The following is a 23,276-nucleotide window of genomic DNA, read 5'->3' as shown; positions in this document are numbered from 1 at the left end:
TATCCAGCTTGTTTTCCATGTCTCCCTCAGCCAACACAGCTGAGGATCGTTATCAGGCGTCATGCGCAGCTTGCTGATTAGCTGATCGTTTGAAACACCTGTGTTGGCTGAGGGAGACATGGAAAACAGGCTGGATATGGGTACTCGAGGACCGCTAGACAATAAATAGTACACTGTGTAAGCCTGACTCGTGTCACAAGCAAACACAATTGCAGAAATGCAGAAAAAAAAATCAAGGAAATGTGTTGAATATGTATTACTAAAATTGCATAAAAATAAGATAAATATAGATTTTATTTATTTAACAAATGTGCATATGCTGTTTGTGGTTCATGCCATTTCCCTTGAAGTTGGGACAGGGAATAAAACAAAAACTGATTACAATACTACTCAAATCCTTTTCAATCTGTATTCAATTGAATCCACTACAAAGACAAGATATGTTATGTACAAACTGATGAACATTTTGAAAATGTTCTATCATTTTGAATTCGATGCCTACAACATTGAAAAGAAATGCTGGGACAGACGTAACAGAAGACTGAGTATCAAGATATGTGTATAAAAGACACGTCCCCCAAAAGTCATTCACAGGCAAAGAGGTGGCGAGGTTCCGCACTTTTCTTAACACAGAATTGCAAGGAATTTAGGGATTTCGCATCTACGGTCCATAAAATCATCAAAAGATTCCAAGAATCTAGACAAATCTTGACATGGGAGCAACAAGGACGAAAACCAAGATTGAATACCCGAGACCTTTGATTCCAGCACTGCATTATGTAAATGATATTGCCAAGTGAGCTCAGTTCAGAAAACCATTGACATTGAACACAGTTTGATGCGACACCTACAAATGCAAATTAAAAACTCTGCAAAGCGAAAGTCATATCGAGTGTCAACAACACCAAGAACGCTGCTGGCTTCTCTGGGCCCAAGCTCGACTGACGCAGAGTGGAAAAGTGTGCTGTGGTCTGATGAGTCCACATTGCAGATTGTTTTGGGAGACTATTGACTTTGTGTGCGCCGGCCCAAAGAAGAAAAAGACCATAGCACAAAGGTCAAAAGTTATCATCTATGATGCTATGGGGGTGTGCTAGTGCCCTCAACATGCACATCTGTAAAGGCAGCGTTAATGCCGAACGGTGCACTGCTTTTGGAGCAACATAACGTTGCGTCTTTTTCAGGCACGTCCCTGCTTATTTCAGGAAGACAATGCCAAGCCATATTCTGTTTGTTACAATAGAGTGGCTTCATGTTAAATGAGTGTGAGTGAGAGACATGCGTGTAAGCAGTCCAAACCGAGCTCCCGTTGAAAACGTGTGGCGCATTATGAAGCGCAAAATACAACAAAAAAGACCTCTGAAGTTGTACAACAAGTAAGAATGCGAAAGAATTCCACCTACAAAGCTTCAACCATGAGTGTCCTCACTTCCCAAACGTTTTCTTCAAAAATGGCACTACAGAGAGTCCTCGAGTTATGTCGTACGCGACTACGCCGTTTTAACTTTAGCTAGCCGCCCGTGCCTCGTCCGTAACATCTTAATGTTAATCTCTTACAGTAATCGCACCATTTTAAAGTTATTTCAAGTTGTGTTGTTACCTCGAGCAACGGGCGTCCATCGATCAGGTTGGCTCGCCATCAGGCGTTTCACATTTCCGTGTTGAAGTTTCCATTAGCTCCAGCAATGAATGTCAGTGCGGAAATACGAAATATTGGTTCAATTGGCACAAATGTGTTTTTTTTAATTACTGTACAAAGAATTTTGATGTAAATATTGACTTTAACGGTGAAATACGACTTAAGTCGAAATTCGGTTTACATCGCCAGCGTAGGGGCGTAACTCGTCCGTAACTCGTCCGTAACTCGTCCATAACTCGTCCGTAACTCGCCCGTAACTCGCCCGTAACTCGTCCGTAACTCGCCCGTAACTCGTCCGTAACTCGTCCGTAACTCGTCCGTAACTCGTCCGTAACCCGAAGGACTCCCTGGACGAGTCTTATGATTGAAAAATGGTGATGTTCCTCTCCAGTCCTGCAGGAAGCTCGAGCTGTGGTGTCACGACCCTACTTTGACCCTGATGCAAGGAGACCATTTCACAAGCTGTAAAAAGTATTTGATTTGCATCTTGTTTTTGTTGTAAGGTTATTAGCAAAATATTGTAGTGTTGTTTGTAACCACCCTTATGGCAACAATCCACAACGGCAAATTCAGCAAGTCGATAAATTCACTTGTTCTTCTGATAGTTCTTTCATCGACTCCCTTTTTTTGTTCTCCAGTCAAACGTATTGCTTTTGTGTTTTTCTACCATCAGACTATGCTCACGGCCATTTCCATGAGTGCCATTGCTACAAACGGAGTGGTGCCGGGTGAGTGGATGGACTGAAACAGTGAAATAATTCTTAGCTGACACTGACCTCTCTCTGGCTGACTGACCTTTTATTATTCTAGCTGGAGGTTCCTATTACATGATCTCTCGCTCACTTGGGCCTGAGTTTGGTGGCGCTGTTGGAATTTGTTTCTACTTGGGAACCACTTTTGCTGGTGCTATGTACATCCTTGGTTGCATTGAAATCCTGCTGGTAAGTTAGCAATTATGATGCTAGCCTTTGTGCGTTATTCAACACTGCTTATGTAAGATCTTAGATGACCCAGTTACACTTCTTGTAGACGTTACGTGTCACAACTGGAGAGTTTGATTGGAATTAGCAATGGCTGTATTCCAATCAGGTGTACCAGTTATACAATAGAGTTGGGTAGTGTTAGAGTATTGAATATTTGTATTCTACACTTTACGTGTTCAATTAACTGAATGGTGAGATTCTGGTGAAGAAGTCCCTTTGCAAAGGTAATTAGTCAGAAGCTTCTGATCACACAATTGAAGTCACCCAAGCAGTGTTCTGTTCAAAAGTGTGCTCCTCCTTCTCCTGCACATCATTATTTATTGAAAAGTGGGTGAATACGAAAAGCCTCCTCCCCTTCACAAAAAGGCAAAAAGTTCTCAGGAATACAAATCAGATTAGACCTAAACAATAATAAATCAGCCTGTCCTTGGACTGAGACCGGTACCAGGCTACACTCCCTTCTCTTCTCAGGCGAGAGAGACAGATAAGAATACAATAGACAATTCTATTCATTGAGCTACACAGCTATAACTAAATCCAAAACGGCTAAAATATAAATTGAAACTGAAAAACAATGTTAATAATTCAACAGTAGCTATGCACATGACTAATTCTTGCTTACATGTTCAGTCTTTGTTGGCGCGCCAGTGGGATTGTACTTAAGCTGCCTGTAAACGTTTGTTGAGAGATGGAATGGATATTGATAGTTTGCTTTCCTACCACACAGAACCTGTACTTGGAACATGTTGGATTTGTCTAAATGATATTGCAATATGCGTCAAATAGTAGAATGTAATACAATACAATACAGGACAAGATCGTCTAAAGCAGACAGTTAACTGGTAACCACTTACTATAGCTGGGGTTGTTTGTATCGCCATGTTTGTATTGCACTGTATCATACTGTATTGCATTTTAAAGGAGAAGATGAACATGTGTATTCTGTGTCACCTTTCTCTTCCATTATCCTCCACACCTTGCCCATTTTCTTTCCTGCCTTGACCCATCTTCCCATCTGTCAGATTTATATTATTCCTCAGGCGGCCATCTTCAAGATCGAAGGCTTGGAAGGGCTGGAAGCAGAGGCCGCCCTCCTAAATAATATGCGGGTGTACGGCACCATAGTTCTAAGCTTCATGTCTCTGGTGGTGTTCGTGGGGGTGAAATATGTCAACAAGCTGGCGCTGGTCTTCCTCGCTTGCGTCATCCTCTCCATCTTGTCTGTCTATGGAGGAGTCATCAAGACCGCCATTGACCCGCCGGTCTTCCCGTCAGTCTAATGGACATTTCTGATGATGGATTTTGTGGTGGCATGAGCGTCTGAAAGCTGTTCCTTGTCCTTGACTTTCCCTGCAGCGTGTGCCTCCTGGGAAATCGAACTCTTGCCTCCAAAGGATATGACGTCTGCGCAAAGGTCATTGAAATCGACAACGAGACGGTCACCACCAAACTGTGGCGCTCTTTCTGTGATTCCGAGTACATCAACGCCACTTGCGATGACTACTTCAACGACAATAACGTCACAGAGATACAAGGCATTCCAGGGGTCACGAGTGGAATCCTGGCAGGTAATGAGTGCCTCAGACCCATTTACCCAAAATGTAAAAAAATATATATATATCCAGATGACCAGCTCAGTGGATTCCTCTTCCAGAAAACCTGTTTGGCAATTATTTGGAAAAAGGAATGATCGTAGAGAAGAGAGGACTTGCATCCCAAGTGGACCCAGACAGTTCTGCTTCCAGCACGAACCGCTTTGTGCTCGCTGACATCACCAGCTTCTTCACACTGCTGGTGGGAATCTACTTCCCATCTGTCACAGGTTAGAGGCATGCTAGCGGTAGATCCATAATCATTGTCGTTGACATTGGGCAACAATGTCAACAATAATGCATACAGCAGTGTTTCCTCAACATTCATTTAGCAGCAGTGGCTCATCGCTACTAAATCTTAGCCGCCGCTCCTTCAAGGCAGGAGGGGAGGGAGAGAGGAGTGCAGCACGCAGAAAACGTCGGGAATTTCACGAGTTTCGTCAAATAGTGGTCTATTTTCCAGCGTTGCCAGGTGTAAAATATCCGATTATCGTACCATTGACTCAAAATTATCGTATATTGATGGAAACTATCGCACACCCCTCATACCCAAAATAACAAGCACATTGATTCGCGATTGTCAAAATGCAGTTGTTCTTGTGTTTAATAGCGCTCACCGCTCACAGGCACTCAGGGCGCTGTTGAGTCAGTAGAGAATAGGTTGTCGTGAACTCACAGTTGTCTTCGACTAATATGTGTCCCCTACAAAATGACTGGTGGGAACTGTTAGAGTAGACAATATTTGTATTCTACTCTTTGCGTGTTCAATTAACTGAATGGTGAGATTCTGGTGAAGAAGTCCCTTTGCAAAGGTATAATTATCAGAAGCCTCTGATCACACAAAATGAAGACACTCAAGCCGTGTTCCGTTCAGATTGTGTGTCTCTCCTCCCCTCGCACATCATTATTTATTGAAAAGTGGGTGAATACGAAAAGTCTCCTCTCCCCTCCCATCAGCACAGAAAGGCATCAAGTTCCCATGAGTACAAAATCAGATTAGACTTGAACAATAGTAAATCAGCCTGTCCTTGGACTCTCTTTGACCGGACACAGACTGGTACAAACTCTACTCCCTCCAGATAATATAGAAAATAAACTTGTTACCCTTCTCCCAGGCAAAAGAGAACAAAGGACTATAGATTGGCTTAACATGAATTAACTGTTGTCTTATATTTATATCTTTATAACTAATATCCAAAACGGTTATAATATAAATTGAAACTGAAAAACAATGTTAATAATCCAACAGAACTAATAAGCTAATCATGAGGCCTAGAGGCGCCACTCTTTTTAGTTTTTCAGTGTGCCTTTTTTATTTGCTGTGGTCTTTTAAAACCATGAATTCAGCCAACAGCTCGGTGTTGCAAGTCGCAACAACGGAAAAAGGCCTTACCGTCGAAGTGGGCCTGGCTTTCCCAGTCTTTTCTCTTAAGTTTGTGGGTGATGCTGCTTATTGCTCTCGTCCCTCCTCACCGTCTCCTTAAACAACATTCATTTTGCTTTTGTTCATCTCTCTTTCTCCTTCTCTGTCTTCTGCTTTTGCCTCTCATTCACGTTGTTTTGGTGGTTTGAATCTTGCTCGACTTCTTGTCTGGGAGCGTCTCCTGGGGCGCACGCTTACCATTCAGCCAATCAAGGCATGGACGTCACTCGTTTCTCACGCTCAACAAAGCGCGATTGGCTGGTATTATGTCACATGAGAGCAGTTGTCTTCAGGGTTCGCAAAAAATCGTACAGTTGCCATTTTTTAGGATTATTGATCGCACAAAGAGACACATGATTGTACAAATACGATAGTTATCATACACTTGGCAACAATGCTCGTCCATTACTTGCACAGTTCGCACGGCGATGAACGAATATAGTCATCGCTGCTCAGCCCACACGCACTCGTATTTGAGTTAAGTAGGATGTGACGTCAGGGAGACGGGAGGTCACAGAAAGATATAGAAGAGAATGTCCTTGGAATTTTTTACCATTTAAAACCTGTTATGAATCTTGCTATTCAGCTCCTTGCTGTAGAGCAGCAAGTTGCGCAAAAAGTACTAAAACATTAAAAGGTTGGACGTGCATTCACGAAAAGCTCAAAATTGACCGGTAATGGTCATAGTTCCTACCTTGTTTCACAGGTATCATGGCAGGTTCCAACCGTTCTGGAGACCTACGTGACGCTCAGAAGTCCATCCCCATCGGCACCATTGCAGCCATCACCACTACATCTACTGTGTGTATCCTTCGCAAGAGCAGCAGAAGCAATAGTCTATAAAACACAATCCGAATGGATTCCAAAGAGCCAAGCATTTGTTTGTTACTTTCTCAACATTTCCAAAGATATATTCCTTAGTAGACTTCTGAATCAGATATATCCTGTGTGGTGCTCTTTGGTGCTTGCATAGAGGGTGTTGTCCTGAGGGACAAGTAAGTCCCACTTATTGGACCCATTATTAAACTTTACAGTCCTCCAAAGTCCAAGTAAACTCTTACATATTTGGTTTAAGATTTCTAATTGGTCTTCACCTTGCAGGTTTGGTGAAGGGGTCAATGGTAACCTGGTGATTGGGACTCTCGCGTGGCCGTCTCCGTGGGTCATTGTTTTTGGATCTTTTTTCTCCACCTGTGGCGCAGGACTCCAGAGTCTGACCGGAGCGCCACGCCTCCTACAGGCTATCTCGAGAGACGGTATCATCCCATTTCTTCGAGTGAGTTCACTAATACCAGCTTGATTTTTTTTGTCCGATGAACGTGAGCTTAGTTTAACGCTTAATATTTCGTCGCTTCTATCCTGATATATATTTACTGTAACAACGTTTATTCTGCAAGAGGATAATGTGATGTGATTTACTAAAGCCCTTTTCTTTCTTTTCTTTCTTTCTTTCTTTATTTTTATCCCCGCAGGTGTTTGGACATGGTAAAGACAATGGGGAGCCCACCTGGGCCCTCCTGCTCACAGCTAGCATTTGTGAGATTGGCATTATCATTGCCTCTTTGGATGCCGTTGCACCCATCCTCTCCATGTAATTCTGCTGCCAAGCCAAATATAGGCTAACTGTATGTACAACGTGTTCATGTGGAACTGATCCTTTCTCTTTTTCAGGTTCTTCTTGATGTGCTACATGTTTGTTAATCTTGCCTGTGCGCTGCAAACTCTACTGAGGACACCTAATTGGCGGCCACGTTTTAAGTTCTACCACTGGTGAGCTACATGTTTATGTTTAATAAGTATATCACTTTTAATTGCTATTTAAAGGCTGGATAATGCTATTGTAGTACTAGCAAGGTAACAAGATTATGCAAGATTTGCTCTGAGAATCTGTAAAGATGCCCACTGATTGGCTAGTCATCAGTCCAGGGTGTACCGTGCCTTTCGCCCAAAGTCAAACCCGTGACCCTAACTCTAGGATAAGCAATACAGAAAATAGATTAAAGAATCTGAATAAGTTCTTCATTTAACTAACTCATCATAAAGCATAAAATGATTATAAATAAAAATGGTATGATAAAGTCAGAACAATGTTGATTTCAAACAATATCGAACATAAAATGAGAGAAAGCCAAAGTATACAGATAAAACCCATACAAGAGTCACCCTCCCCCACGCCGTGCTCTCGAAAGCTTTCCCGATCGCATGTTTCTTTAGGAACGCTACGAGTCTTATCTCGCTTTCTTTATATCCATTTTGCATTGCTCGAGCCAGCCCGCCATTCTGCGTCACTAAATAACAAAATAAATAAATAAATATCAATGGCCTCGTACGTACAAATAAAGTTTCTACAAAATGTATTAAACTGGAAGTGATTTTTGAAAAATTAATCTCATAGTTATGTTGGTAACAACCAAATAAATTATATGGAGCAAACTTGTCATTACAGTCGGGGTTCCTTTTAAGAAGCGGGTAGGGAGAACTAGAAGCCTGAAATGTATGGAAACCCTTAGCCAAGCTGCAAGCAAAATACAAATAATAAAAATAACATTGTGAGGCTGCCAGAAAACACCAGTTTGAAAAACAAAAAACAATTTATTGTCCCCCACAGGGCTTTATCATTCTTGGGCATGAGCTTGTGTCTATCACTTATGTTCATCTGTTCCTGGTATTATGCCATAATTGCCATGGGAATTGCCACCTGCATCTACAAGTACATTGAATTCTGCGGGTAAGTAAGTCATCATGTGATGGAGGCTAAATGCAAATGTCCTTTGAGACACACATGCTCACTGAATAAAATACGGTGTGACAGAGCTGAGAAAGAGTGGGGTGACGGGATCCGCGGCATCTCTCTGAGCGCTGCTCGATTTGCTCTCATGAGGTTGGAGGATGGGCCCCCACATACCAAGAACTGGAGGTCAGTCACAATCAAAAGCTCAGTTGTGATCATTTACTGGAATTGAAGCTCAATTTCTGGTCAAGTTGGCTGCGCTCCAGCCGTGTACTCGTTTCTCTGCTCAGGCCTCAGATCCTGGCTCTTGTCAGTATGGATGCCGAGCAGAATGTCGAGCAGCCTCGCCTGATCTCGTTGACCAATCAGCTGAAAGCAGGGAAGGGTCTCACTATCGTTGGCACGTCCGTTCAAGGAAAGTTTCTCGACAACTATACTGAAGCGCAAAGGGCAGACCAGGTCTCTGTCACTCATCCCACGAAGTGAAAACATAGTTTGTGACGATGTCTTAACGAATGCCGTTGATTCTTTGCCACGTTGAAGTCTTTGCGGAAGCTGATGGAGACGGAGAAGGTGAAGGGCTTCCCCCAAGTGGTCATATCCTCCAATCTGAGAGATGGGACATCCCACCTGATCCAGGTTGGAGGACTTGGAGGTTTGAAGCACAACACTGTGATGGTCAGCTGGCCACGGAACTGGAAACAGCCCGAGTTCCACCAACAATTCCGAAACTTTATTGGTAAGTTACCGCTGACGACGCACCCACTATATTTAATGTTTGTTAATTTGGTGTGACCGCTGTCTACTGCATATTCTGTATTACCGTATTTTCACGACCAAAAGGCGCAGTCTCAGTTACGGGTGCTATTTCTATATTGAACACATACATAAGGCGCACCGTATTATAGCATGGTAAAACATACGCTAGCTTAAAACATGCGGTAGCATGCTTTCACGCTAAAACGTGCATGCTTGCGTGTGTTTTTAAAAAGGCAGCGTTGAACAATTTATTCACGTTACTTTTGATCAAGCTTCATCCACAAATTCCTCAAAGTCCTCATCTTCTGTATCTGAAACGAACAGCTGGGCAAGTTTTCCATCAAACACGCCAGGTTCCCTCTCATAATTGTAGTATTGTCAGAGTCAGTCTTGTTACCGTGCGTCTCCTCAGAAATGATGTTGGCGTTTGCGAAAGCTTGAACATTAGCGCTAGCAGACACATTGACCCAAACATGCACAATCCATTCACAAATTGTGGCCTAACTCGCTCTTATAAAGCAAAAGCACCAAGACGTCCATCCGTATCTTATATACAGGAAATACAGCCCAGGTTGAGACTGGCAGGCATGATGAGAACCTGAAAGACTCAAATGAAAGACGACGTCATCTTTCAGTTGAGTCTTTCAGGTTCTGCCCAGCTGTTCGTTTCAGATACAGAAGATGAGGACTTTGGGGATTTGTGGATCAGGATTGATCGAAAGTAACGTGAATACATTGTTCAATGCTGTCTTTTTTAAAACATATGCTAGCATGAATGCTATTGTATGTTTTAGCGTGAAAGCATGCTACCGCATGTTTTAAGCTAGCGTATGTTTTACCATGCCTGCGTCTAATAATACGGTATTTCACTATGCGCTCCACTTGACTGACTGTATGGGAGCATTTGAGTCTTTCAGGTTCTGAAAGACTCAGATGAAAGATGAAGTCATCTTTCATTTAAGTCTTTCAGGTTGTCATCATGCCTGCCAGTCCTCCACCAGGACCGCATTTCCTGTATAGAAGCAATGTTCCCATAAAGTCAGTCAAATGGAGCGCTTAGCGAAGTAGCACACAACATTTAGAGATTTTGGAACTCGGTGCACACGAAAGGCGCACCTCACTATTAGGCGCGGCGTTGATTTTTTTTAGAAAATGGAAGACTTTTGGGCGTCGTGAAAATACGGTACATGAAGTATTTTACTTGAACAGTCAGCCCCCCACATTTGAGAGGGTACAACTCGAGGACAGACAGTTCCATTTGTCTAGTCGCTCTTTAATGCAAATATTTTCCTCCTGTTGCCGTGTAGAAGTGGTCAGAGAGACCACAGTGGCCAGTTTGGCCTTGTTGGTTCCCAAAAACATCTCGAGCTACCCGTCCAACGGTGAGCGCTTCACCGAAGGACACATTGATGTGTGGTGGATTGTCCACGATGGAGGCATGTTGATGCTTCTGCCCTTCCTGCTGCGTCAGCATAAGGTGGCAAATGCAAGACTGTAAAAGTATTCTTTAGGTTGGATACGTCTTCACCTGGTGCTCTCCTTTTCCCGCAGGTGTGGAGGAAGTGCAAGATGCGCATTTTCACCGTGGCGCAGATGGATGACAACAGTATTCAGATGAAGAAGGATGTCCTAACTTTCCTCTATCACCTGCGAATTGATGCTCAGGTGGAAGTTGTGGAGATGGTGAGACTGACACGTAAAACTCACTTACCGCAACATTAGGTACACCTGCGCAGTTGATTCTAGCCTTGCATTTATTTATTTGTTTCATTTAATGAGCAATCAGTTCACGGCAGAAGCAGGTTTGGCACGACGGGGTATGCAAGTACTTTGGTGAACGTGTGAAATAATGCAATACAAGAGCTTGATCAGAACTTCTGCCCGGCACCTTGTAGATCAGCGTAACCAAAATGACTCTCAGTATAACGTAGTGCTGTCTTTGCAACATATATCCATCCGCACCATCATCAATCATATGATGCCTGTTGTACATTTGAACTTTTGCCTTCCAATCCTAGCACGACAGCGACATCTCAGCCTACACCTATGAAAAGACGCTAGTAATGGAACAACGCTCACAAATCCTGAAGCAGATGCATCTGACTAAGAATGAAAAGGAGCGAGAGGTAAGCATGCGCTTCTAAAAAAAAAAATTGTAGAAGAAAAGTGTATTTTGTTAGTAAACCAGCGGGTCCTAAAAGTATGCTTCTCCGACTATGAATTGAATTGGTTGGCAGCAAGACAAATAGTACATTCCTGGGTTAAATTAGCAAGTGGCAATCATCCATTGCGTTCCTAACTCAACAGATTCAGAGCATAACGGATTCATCACGTGGGTCCATCCGGCGTAAAAAATCCTTTGCCTCACGCTCACAGCCCAGCATTGAGGAAGGAGTCCGAGTGGCCGAACATCCAGAAGAGGAGGTACTGGCCATCGGAACTGTTGTTGTTTTTTTCAGTTGATCTCTTGGATGGCATCCCAATATCGCACAATATACACCAATTATCCATCCTTTCTTTGATTAGTAGAGTTTAGTTGCTGGTGAGCCGGCTGACAGTGGGCAAGAGGTGAGGTACAGCTCAGATTGGTCGACAGTCAATCACAGGGCACGACTCAAGACAGACACACATGGTCTTCCAAGGCATGACTTTGGCCTGTGATTGGCTGGTGATCAGTTCACTGTGTATCACACCTCTCACCCAAAGTCAGATAGGAATAGGCTCCAGCTCACCCGCAACCCTTTAAAGAGGACAAGCGGTACAGCAGAATTCCCCGGTGGCTACCACATCTGCCTTACAGTTCTGAGATTCTCTGTTGGAATCTCGAATTACGCCCAATTCACACTGACTGCCGAACGGACGCGGTGTGTTTTTCCGTACGGCGTCCGCACGGACTGCAATTCACACCGCGTGCGTTGTGTGAGCAAATCTGCACCCGCCAGACCACAAGATCACGGGCGTTCACCCTGGAGAGTTGAGTTCACGCCATAACAACCGTGTATATCGGGTCCTATTGGTAAACAATAGCCACACTTGCCTGTTGTCACATCGATATGCTTTTGGACATTATTTCTGGGACTTCTACCATGGGTAAGTACGTTTTGTGTTATTTTGTCCGACTCATGTGATGCTATGTCCTTAGCTAGCTTCTGTTGAATTATTAACATTGTTTTTCAGTTTCAATTTATATTTTAGCCGTTTTGGATTTAGTTATAGCTGTGTAGCTCAATGAATAGAATTGTCTATTGTATTCTTATCTGTCTCTTTCGCCTGAGAAGAAAAGGGCAACAAGTTATTTTCTATGTTATCTAGAAGGGAGTTTAGTCTAGTACCGGTCGAAGTGAGACAGGCTGATTTATTATTGTTTAGGTCTAATCTGATTTGTATTTCTGAGAACTTTTGCCTTTTTGTGAAGGGGAGGAGGCTTTTCGTATTCACCCACTTTTCAATAAATAATGATGTGCAGGAGAAGGAGGGGCACACTTTTGAACAGAACACTGCTTGGGTGACTTCAATTGTGTGATCAGAAGCTTCTGACTAATTACCTTTGCAAAGGGACTTCTTCACCAGAATCTCACCATTCAGTTAATTGAACACGCAAAGAGTAGAATACAAATATTGTCTACTTTAACACTTCCCTACCCCAAAACATGAGTTCGCAAACGGTTTTATTTTGAAATATACCGGACCCGCCTTGATGTTGACGCTCGGCTTCCTGTCCGGCTCGTGTCATTTCTTCAGCTTCATGAAAATCCGCATGCGGTGTGCACCCATACGGAAAACGCTCCGCGTCCGTTTTGGCAGTCAGTGTGAATTGGGTGTTAGGCCTTTCTATGTGGAATGTTCTGCCCACGCATGCATTGGCTTTTCTGCAGCTACAGCTTTACGGCTTCATCCCACGTTCCGAAACATGCAAGTATGAGTTGATTGAAGACTGTTTGTGGGCGAGAATGCCGAATGTGAACGGTTGTTGGTCTAAATATGTCGTGGTTGGTTCCGTGACCAGTTCGGGGTGCACCCTGCCGCTTACCGAGACAGTCCTCCAATGAATACGACCACATAGGTCGTCTTGAAAAGGTGCCAAATTATGACCAAGTGTTACATATTTTAGTTTAGCGACCTCTATCGGCCATTTTAAATAGCGCAAAAATCCAAAACTGATCATCAAACCTGGTCCAGTGATTGTTTTAGTGTTGACTACATGTTTTTGGTCTACAACCTCACTGTGCCTTTTCCTAATCTCAACCATTAGTGTCCCATGTAAAGACGAAACGTGTACTGTACAACCTCAAAGAAAGCCTAACCCGAACCCCAAGCATTAGTCTGAAATTGACGGCGAATTGACATACATCTTAAAATGAACACTAAAATCTTTACTGTGCGGTTAGCTCAGTGAGATAGACGTTAGTCTTTTGACGACGATCCGGGTCCGAGTGTCAGTTTTGGATTTTTTCGCTATTTAACATGGCCGATAGACGTCGCTAAATTACAATATGTAACACTTGGTCGTATTTAGGTGCATGGTAAAATGACCAATATGGTCGTTATTGTTGGAGGACTTGTTGCGCTTACCCAAAGTCAGCTGGGCTAGGATCCAGCTCACCCGCTACACTAGGAGGACAAGCGCTACTTGGACAAGACGAGTGACGAGTGTCACATTGTCGTTCTGTCCCCGTCTCAGTCGGTGTCTGTTTTCCAACCCCAAACAGGTCCAGCTCATCCACAGTAAGAACGCCTCAACACCTGCCAGCCCCACCAGCCTCACTGCCCCTGCCGGGGGTGGAAACACCTGGACAGACAATAAGGACGTTGACAAGGGGAAGAACCTGGGGGCGGGCAAAGACCCTTTCAGCATGAAACCGTGAGTAGCCTATAAGCTTCTTGATGAAGTAAAATACCAATGGGCCGCCTTTCGTAGCTTCCCTTTATCCCCTTCCGACACCAAGGTGCCATTTACCCTCTGCTAAGACTATAGTCAGGATTCCATCCAATTGTTTCGAATTTTTTAAGCGAATTCACTGAAAATGCGCAAAACACACATGCGACTTTTGCCCGTTTCCATCTGCTCTTCTTTTGCGAATATTGAGAGGTCGCTCCGCCGCTGTAGGTGGCGCTATACACCATAGAGATGATGATCCACCAGTCATTTCAAAGAAGTAGAAGAACAGGAAGCGACTGCGCCGTGCGATGACGTCGTATGAGTTTACGTTTCTTTGCTGTTTTCCATCTAAAATAGCATTAAAATTCGCTTCTTTAATTAATGCCAAAAAGATTTATTTTTCGTCGCCCCCCCAAACATACCTTACTTTATCGTCCGCCATTGCTTTGTGGCTACAAACGTACGTGTGACGTCATATCTGATGGAAACGTGCGACGTGTATGCGGTCTTGTCAGCGTTTATTTGCAAAACCTGTTCCCATAGCCAAAATAAAATTAGCATTTTCTTTTTTTCAATACGCCTCAAAATCCACCCCCTCCAAGCGCAAAAACGTCTTTGCGAAAGTTCTGGCGTTTTATTTTTTGCATTTCTTGAAAATTCAAATAAAAATGGGTCGATGGAAAACCAATTTATGGTACGACACTGGAAGCGGCTTTCAACCTGGATTCAATATCGGTACGACTCGCGCTGAGAAAAGCAGTGAAAAAGCTCGATGGGCAGTGTGAAAGGGGCCTACAGCTTCTTGTGTATGTCTTCTTTGTATTTCAAATGTTATTTTTCTCCTTCGTGCCATGCTTCTGCAGGGAATGGGAAAACTTGTAAGTATGACCACGTCTCCCCGGGACCAACGGTTTGATCCGAAATAGTTCCATCCAGTGTCTTTCATTTGTCTCGTGCACAAGGAACCAGACGGATCTGAGGCGCATGCACACAGCTTTGCGGCTCAACGAGGTCATCACAAAGAAGTCCAAGGAGGCCAAGCTCGTTCTGCTCAACATGCCCGGACCCCCGAAAAATCGCACAGGTGAAGAAAACTGTATCCTTGCGGCGTATACCGTTCCGGTCCGTGTCTCCGTTAATGCATGCAAATCGACAAATGGTCCATTTTTTGCAAGCTTTTGGATTAGGTTTGCTGTCAAAAGGAGTCCCAGAGGATTTCATGGCGTTTAAGAAAAAGGTCCTCGTGAAATAAGGACGACAGTTTCCATCATTCATATCCCTGCTTATCATCTTGGTCTTTGTCCTCCTTTACTGAGACCGCCCTTGCAGACATGGAGTTCCTGGAGGTGCTCACGGAGGGTCTAAACCGGGTCCTCCTGGTCCGAGGAGGGGGACGCGAGGTCATTACCATCTACTCCTGAACATCCTGAATATATTTTATCCACAGGCGTCAACGGACTCTCGCAAAACCTCCCTCAAGGATAAACTTTGCAGGTGGCTCCGTCCCGATTCAACCGCATTTCACGTCTGCTTCGATTTCCCGCTCCTTAATGAAGAATATGTTTGTCTTTTCTTATTCTGTCATACAAGCTCCTTGTTTGAATGTTCATTTCAACACGTATTCATCTTAAATATGTTTATTTCTTTTAGTTGTCGGTAATGCGTTTTGCATGGAGGCACACGGGTCAAGTGATGACAGTAAATTCGACATCAACTTCATATTCATTTATAGTTGACAAGCAGAGTTGGGCTGCATGATTATGAAGAAAATATCAATCATGATTCATTTGATAATAATTGCAATCACGATTAGGAAAATCTTTTATTTTTTGGTACAAAACAAGAACATGTTAAAACATGTAAAACATAATAAGACAAAGGAATTTCTTTGAAACGCTATAATTACGCAAGTTCCTTTTGGACCAAACAATTTATTAAATTTGTCATTTTAAAAATGGGAAAAAAATGAAAATATATCAATTTAATCAACTCAAAATTAGTATTAATAAAATTAAATTTTTGTTTACGATGATGCCGATTTTGCAATTGGAGTGTAATCATTGAAATTGAAATTGAATTTCGATTAATGGCACAGCCCGAAAGCAAAGTCAGACATTGTAAAATTTAGAGATAAAACCTAACATACTGGTTGAACATTACATTGCCTCAATTGCTATAAAAAATATGCAAGTGAATGTGACGCTTTTGGTGAAGTTCAGTTACAGTCATTAAGCTTACAGATCAAGTTTCCCATCCAGTGCATCGCAATGTCGCACCCGTGTGCGTGCGTGCGTGCGTGAGTGAGTGGAGTGTGTACAGAAGAATAACATGTAAATAAATATGTCACTTTAGACTTAGAAATACACATTGAAATATGTGTGTGTGTGTCAATAAAGGTTTTTGTGTTGTTTCATTTCATTACCAGTTATTGACAGTGACTCTCTCTCCTTCAAAACTCAAAACTCAAAACACACCTGTTCCGAACTTATATTCCATTTAATGTTTCCTGCCAGTTTGTCCTTTTTACGGTATTGATTGTTTTCTTCTTTCTTTCTTTTTCCTGCCCAAATTTTGGGGTTTGCTTTTAATTGTCTTAGTTTAGTTTACTCTGCCCTGTAAAGTGTCCTCGGGCGTCTTGAAAGGCGCCGATAAATTAAATTCATTCTTATTATAAAGATAAAAGAGTGGCGTCATGAATCTACTGGGGGAAAATTGGAAATGTTACAAGTCTGTTCAGTAAATATTCAAGCCAGTCTAATAGCTAGAAAACTTTGGCAAACAGTGGTTACCGGTTGGAACGCACCACAGGCGGTTTACAACCTTGTTGAACTTTATTTAACAGTCTTTCCCACAGATTTGAAATGTACTTGGGTGGGTGGACTCCAGGGGGGGGGGGGGGGGGATATCTGGTGGCGACATGGTTTTTTTTTTTTTTATATATATTTGTATCAAATGTTCTTGAAATCTCCTTCGGTGGTAGCCAGTTCACTTGGGTGGGGCCCGCCCAGTTCACTTGGGTGGGGCCCGCCCAAGTATTTAAATGTGCTGAATTGAATTGCAAAACCTGCACAAATATTTGCTGTGGCTTCATTAGCCGTGTGCATAGTACATTTGCGATTGGGGGGCAAAAACGCGGCCTTTAAAAAGAGGTCATGACGAAGACGAGGAAAAACCGTTGATAGTGAAGAGGCCGACCTCGTAAAGCCATCAAGACGCCGTGTCTGCGTCGGCGCGTGAGTCAAACAAAGCAATCCGGCTCCCGGTGAGGCATTTGCGTGGTTATCCAAAAAGCGGGAACAAATCACTCAAAAATGTTTAAGCGCTTGTGTAAGAATGATAACCGTTATCCCGATGGACTGTGTCAGAGAGATAACCGCGTCCGGTTTATTCCCTTCCCTAAGCCCTCAAACAACTTGGAAAAATGTACGATTCATAGGTCACCATTCGATTCGATACCGATTAATCTATAAATTGATTACTGCGATTTTTTTAAACTCAATTTTAGAAAATACTAATCAGTAAACTTGTACATGTAGACGGTAAGATTTGTATGAAAATGTATTTATTGATCTGAAAATTCAGGCTTCTAACTGAGCCGCTGCGTTTAACAAACAGGTTGCAGTCTGTCTCATGTTTGAACAGCACTGAAATAAAATATTAAGGCTTCCATTAATACAACATTCTTCCATGCTTAATGTGTGAATCCTAACCCTAAGTAAGACGTTTTGTTGAATATTCCCATTAAAAAATGGATGTTTAAAAATCGATTCAGCCACATATCGAATCGATTCGAGAATTGCGCGCTGTAATATCGCGATATATTGCCGAATCGATTTTTTCTTTGTCTTTTTTCTTCTTTTTTTTTCTTTATTTATATATTTTTTTTCTTTATTTTTTTTTTTTCTTTCTAAGAGCTCAGTATTGTTCATTCGGAAATGTCATCATCATTGCTCTTTTATTTTTATTTATTTTTTTCGATTTTTTCTGACGCCCCTACTATTTACTATTCATGCCAACAAAACATTGAAACTATGATGTAATATAAATTCAATTGAAGATTTAAGTACTGAACAACCTAAAAGCCAACAACCTCATAAAACAATGAGTATCATGACACAGGGGTCACGAATCTCACGATACGTATCGCGATACACATGCGTCCCGGAACATGGCCTTCAAAGCGATTCATAGCCTGATATTTTACATTACATATGTTTTAATTAAAACTGTCATATGTATACTCAAATTATATTTTTATTATGCTGAATGGCAAAAAATATATGTTTTTCTAACGTGAGCAGCGCTTCCAATTTGCCGCCAGCGCTGTGCCTGGTCAATATGTATGTGCACTGCATAGCACGGAACAACTTCCAGAAACTTTACGAATGATATCGATTCTGACGGCTCTGTATCGATATGTATATTGTAACTAAGGATAGACCGATTATTGGTCGGACTGATTGTCGGTGCCGGTATTTGGCATTTTAACAAATATCGACTTTTTGATGAATCTGAAGGCCGATAACGCCGGCATCTCACTCAGCGGTGAATGCTTGCGAACGTAGCGAATTTGGGGTTTTCATCAGGATTTGTAAGATGTTCACAGGCCGTTTTTACTTGTTGCAAAGAAATGTTGAACATGTTCAGACAATTTTTCACTGTCTGCAAAGATCATTTGAAATGTTTTAGCCCTGACAAAAAAAAAAAAATTTGCTACGTTCGCATGCATTTGTCGCTCAGTGAGATAAAGGGAACTTTTTAATTGATGTATTTATTTAAATTTCCACATTACTGTACTTTATAAAAAATGATGCTCCCTACACTTTTTTATTTTTTTAAATGAAACATTTTGTTTAAATTAGGAAATGATGTTGAATTTTTGGACAACTTTATTTGCAGTCGAAAACTTTAAGGAGTTATTTACTTAGTTGTTCATTTAGTTTAACACATGGTGATGACCCGGGGAGCTCCTTGCAATTTTTTAAAAATCATTTTTAAACAGAGCTGTCTATTCTTTATATATTTAAAATCAAAAGAAAAACCTTCAAAGTTTTGAAAAGTTGTTTTAGCAAACAGACTTAATGGCATTTCAGTAAAGTAAATATTTCCTTTTTTACTGCAAATTAATATCAGCCTGAAATAGCGGTTATCGGCCTCCTTGACTACTAATAATCGATATTGGGATGGGCCCTAAAAAAAAAAAATCTATCTGGTCTATCAATAATTGTAACATTTCAGTAAAGTAAATATTTCCTTTTTTACTGCAAATGAATATCAGCTTGAAATAGCGGTTATCGGCCTCCTTGACTACTAATAATCGATATTGGGATGGGTCCTAAAAAAAAAAAATCTATCTGGTCTATCAATAATTGTAACATTTCAGTAAAGTCAATATTTCCTTTTTTTACTGCAAATGAATATCAGCTTGAAATAGCGGTTATCGGCCTCCTTGACTACTAATAATCGATATTGGGATGGGCCCTAAAAAAAAAAAAAATCTATCTGGTCTATCAATAATTGTAACATTTCAGTAAAGTAAATATTTCCTTTTTTACTGCAAATGAATATTAGCCTGAAATAGCGGTTATCGGCCTCCTTGGCTACTAATAATCGATATTGGGATGGGCCCTAAAAAAAAATTTTTTTATCTGGTCCATCAATAATTGTAACGAGGCCCGCAACGATACATATATTACTGTATGGCTTGTTTGAGCAATCCCCCCCACCCCCACCCCCCCCCCCCCCCCTGGTCAGTTTTCTCCAAAAAATAGAGAAAATATGAAAAGATTTAGATTTAAAGAGAATATTGTTACTATCAAAGTGGGAACATTCAAAGTTAGAACACGAGGAGCCGAACATCTCAATAAACAAACAACAAGACGTTTTTATGAGCCAAGGCAAAGTTCAGACCACTGAATATCTCAACTTGTTTGAGCGCACGCGCAGACTTGAACGTTGTCCTCTCTTATCTGCGCTAATGATAATCATTCCTGGCTTCAAATGAAACAACTGCCATTCGATCAAAGCGCTCCCACGATGAAGTCAGGCGGCGGCGGCGGCGGCGGCGGCCTGCAGGTGAAGCTGCCCTTGTTTGTTTTTGCAGCGGAGGTGATGATTGTGGCTCTGTTTGCCGCTTTTGTCACATACGACGAGCACGCCGATGCCCGATTTCAAAGCAACCAGACCGAGGCCATGGACAACGCGGTTTACAAGGACTACCCTTTTTTCGCCGACATCCAGGTGATGATATTCATCGGCTTCGGGTGCCTGCTGGCCTTTTTCCGCCAATATGGATTCGGGGGGATGGTTTTCAACTTCCTGCTGGCGACCTTTTCCATCCAATGGGCGGTTCTGGTGCAGGGCTACTTCCAGTTCAGCCACGACGGTAAGATCCATCTCGGCGTGATCAACCTGATCGGCGCCGAGTTCGCCTGCGCCGTGGTGCTCATCTCTTTCGGGGCGGTATTGGGCAAGACCAGCCCGCTGCAGCTGCTGGTCATGGCCCTGGCGGAGGTGCCGGTATTTGCGCTCACGGAATGGGCGGTGCTGGAGTACCTGAAGATCAACGACGCCGGCGGCTCCATCCTGATTCACCTCTTTGCCTGTTATTTCGGCCTGGGGGTCACCTTTGCGCTGTACAGGCCCGGCCTCGGTGAAGGTCACGCCAAGGAGAACACCAGCTATCAGTCGGACCTCCTGTCCCTGATGGGGACCTTGTTCCTCTGGGTCTTCTGGCCCTCCTTCAACTCGGCGTTGACCCTGAAGGGCGACGACCAGCACAGGGCCATCCTGCACACCTTCATCGGCCTCGGCGCCTCCACCGTCACCGCCTTTGCGCTTTCCGCGCTGCTCAACAAAAACGGAAAACTCAGCATGGCCGACATCCAGAACGCGACGTTAGCCGGCGGCGTGACGGTCGGCGCCTCCGTCGATATGATGATCTCGCCCGCGGGGGCGTACGTCCTCGGGATGTTGGGCGGCGTGGCGTGCATGCTGGGATACAAGTACCTGAGCCCCGTCTTGGCTCGTCGCTTCCGAATCCAGGATCAATGCGGGATTCATAACTTACACGGGCTAACGGGACTCATATCTTGCACGGCCGGGATTTGTGCCATCATGACGGCCACCGAGGAAGTCTACGGCCCGAGTTTGTATGAGACTTTTAGGTACAGAGCCCCCAAAGAAGGAGATCCGAAGCTGCTTGAGCTCCAGGCGTTAATTCCTGGTCTGCGGCCGGGTTTGGGCCGCAGTGCCCGAGAACAGGCCCTCTTCCAGGTGGCGGCCATCTTCTCCACCATAGCGGCGGCGGCCGTCGGAGGCGTGCTCACGGGCCTCGTCTTGAAAATGCCCTGCCTCGCCGCACCGTCCGATGATTTATGCTTTGATGACAAAGTATATTTTGATATGCCGCCGTACAGTTACTCGCCGTTAAAACGCGAAAAAAGCCAAAGATAAAGAGGAAACTGTTGCCTAACATAAAATGCTGTCGTCATGGAAACAATGAAAAACAATGTGTCTTTGGGATAGATATATATATAGTTAATATTCAAAAAAGTATGTAATATTTATTGTATGAGTAAATCTGTTTTAAAAATGTTTATATGAAAATTGTGATTGCCATCGAGACATGTTTCACATTTGTGCAAAAACGAATTAAAAATAAACACATTAAAACGTGTCCACCTTTACATGACTGAATGGAACAATTGTTGATCATGATTAAGTTGGTGAAACAACAAGCATTCAAGCCGCACCTCCATTTTATTGCTATCATTTTTAACCCCTTCGGATTCGCAGATGATTGCAGTTCGACATGACGTATTTGCGTGTCTAAACCAATAAAAACGCAGAATTTGGATGATGTCAACACTTTTTATGATTGGATCCTAGCTAACCAATCACAAACATAAGTTGATTTGCATGATGTTTATGTTAAAAATGTTACATATAAGTTTGGCAAGTTTACAACACATTACAGCCATAAATAAAAACATGAGATATAATAAAAAAAAATGTTGTTCTTATGTGGGAGAAGAGTTAAAATTAGTTGTTGTTTTTTAAATTGCCCAGCAGAAATTTAAATGCGGGTCCGAAAGGGTTCAACAACATATTAAATTTGAAATCAAAAGTTTAAAAAAAATAAAAATAAATGGTGGCCAAGCATAACTTGAAACTTAACTTAAATACTTAAATAGTTTCACAATTTGCAGCAGTAAGAAGTTAATATTTGTATATGATCGTGAATTTGATAACGTCATTATTTTTCATGTACAATTAACACCTTTAAAAACGTATTTTGCCACCTGCTGTCGACTGAAAACGACAGGGATCAGGCAACCAATCACCGCTTACCTAACGTTTACAAGTTGAGCCTTGATTGGTTGTTACCTGAGCCCTCAAAATGCCTTTTTAAAGATGTTAATTGTACATGAAAAATAATGATGTTATCAAATTCATGATAGACAAAATATTAACTTTTTACTGCTGACAATGGCAAAAGTATTCCTTTAAACAAGTGAGGGGTTGCAAAGAAAGGCAAGGGTGCTTGCTTTGCTCTCTACTGCTTCGTAGTGTCTCGTTAGTCCTTTGACGTCACTGCTTGTTATCAATCTTTATTTCTCACTATTACTGCAGTCTTCAATGGACTTAATAGACACAGTAATGACACCTGGTGGACAATTTAAGTCTATGTGTGCAAGGAAATGCCCGTAAAGACAAATTCGAATCCTTTTTAACCCCGTGGGTAGTATTTTATTTTGAAATGGCCTGGTCAGAACCATCAAAAAGCCCAAAAGGGGTCACAATGCTCTCTAGGGGCTCATTAACATGTAATTATGAAAATTCCTATGCTGTTTTATTCTTTCACTGTTTCGAGATTGTTTCGAGATTCCCTCATGACCCTCCAAAGACCAGCAGGTACATGTTTTGTGCGAACCGGAGTAAATAATATAGCTTAGTCTCACGTTGCTAGCTATATGCAATAAATATGATAATAATGTGATATAGCCATCATTTAAACTCGTTCTAACATTTGGCTGAACTCCATTTAAGAGTCACACCCTCGACACCCATTGAGAATAAAATTTGAGCTGGCCTCAATATGCCTTTCTACAAGTTTGACGAGAGTTTTTGAAAGCAGGAAAGACTGGATTATTTTTATTTTACTTTTATTATTTATTATTAAGAAAGAAAGAAAGAAAGAAAGAAAGAAAGACCACAACAATTAAGCAATATCAGTGATCACACAACGAGATGATGTTGTGCTCTCGA

At 42.3% G+C, this 23,276-nt stretch overlaps 1 protein-coding gene and 1 pseudogene across 2 annotated transcripts in view; both read left to right on the top strand.

Moving 5' to 3' along the window:
- The window catches only part of LOC147180171 (solute carrier family 12 member 5-like), a 31,657-nt gene extending 15,238 nt beyond the window's left edge, over positions 1-16,419 (top strand). Inside the window, exons 5-26 of one of the 2 annotated variants that reach the window (XM_086067138.1) lie at positions 2,313-2,367; positions 2,450-2,580; positions 3,645-3,892; positions 3,979-4,190; positions 4,277-4,444; positions 6,344-6,442; positions 6,575-6,632; positions 6,739-6,913; positions 7,110-7,228; positions 7,309-7,407; positions 8,246-8,365; positions 8,450-8,554; positions 8,659-8,827; positions 8,912-9,107; positions 10,435-10,604; positions 10,679-10,810; positions 11,146-11,253; positions 11,435-11,551; positions 13,837-13,988; positions 14,870-14,884; positions 14,969-15,102; positions 15,336-16,419. In XM_086067138.1, coding sequence (XP_085923264.1) covers positions 2,313-2,367; positions 2,450-2,580; positions 3,645-3,892; positions 3,979-4,190; positions 4,277-4,444; positions 6,344-6,442; positions 6,575-6,632; positions 6,739-6,913; positions 7,110-7,228; positions 7,309-7,407; positions 8,246-8,365; positions 8,450-8,554; positions 8,659-8,827; positions 8,912-9,107; positions 10,435-10,604; positions 10,679-10,810; positions 11,146-11,253; positions 11,435-11,551; positions 13,837-13,988; positions 14,870-14,884; positions 14,969-15,102; positions 15,336-15,427 — 2,874 coding nt within the window. In that variant the 3' untranslated portion in view covers positions 15,428-16,419. The remainder of the gene's footprint in view (positions 1-2,312; positions 2,368-2,449; positions 2,581-3,644; positions 3,893-3,978; positions 4,191-4,276; positions 4,445-6,343; positions 6,443-6,574; positions 6,633-6,738; positions 6,914-7,109; positions 7,229-7,308; positions 7,408-8,245; positions 8,366-8,449; positions 8,555-8,658; positions 8,828-8,911; positions 9,108-10,434; positions 10,605-10,678; positions 10,811-11,145; positions 11,254-11,434; positions 11,552-13,836; positions 13,989-14,869; positions 14,885-14,968; positions 15,103-15,335) is intronic. The other variant, XM_086067139.1, reaches the window with a different exon arrangement.
- Positions 16,420-19,997: 3,578 nt separating this feature from the next.
- Positions 19,998-21,684, top strand: LOC147180170 (ammonium transporter Rh type B-A pseudogene; annotated as a pseudogene).
- Positions 21,685-23,276: the final 1,592 nt, after the last annotated feature.

This window comes from Leptonotus elevatus, chromosome 2 (genome assembly GCF_054856555.1).
Source record: "Leptonotus elevatus isolate MCC_2025b chromosome 2, RoL_Lele_1.0, whole genome shotgun sequence".
Classification (NCBI taxonomy): Eukaryota; Metazoa; Chordata; class Actinopteri; order Syngnathiformes; family Syngnathidae; genus Leptonotus; species Leptonotus elevatus.
Note: the sequence above shows the minus strand (reverse complement) of the source record. Positions and strands in the feature narration are given on the sequence as shown.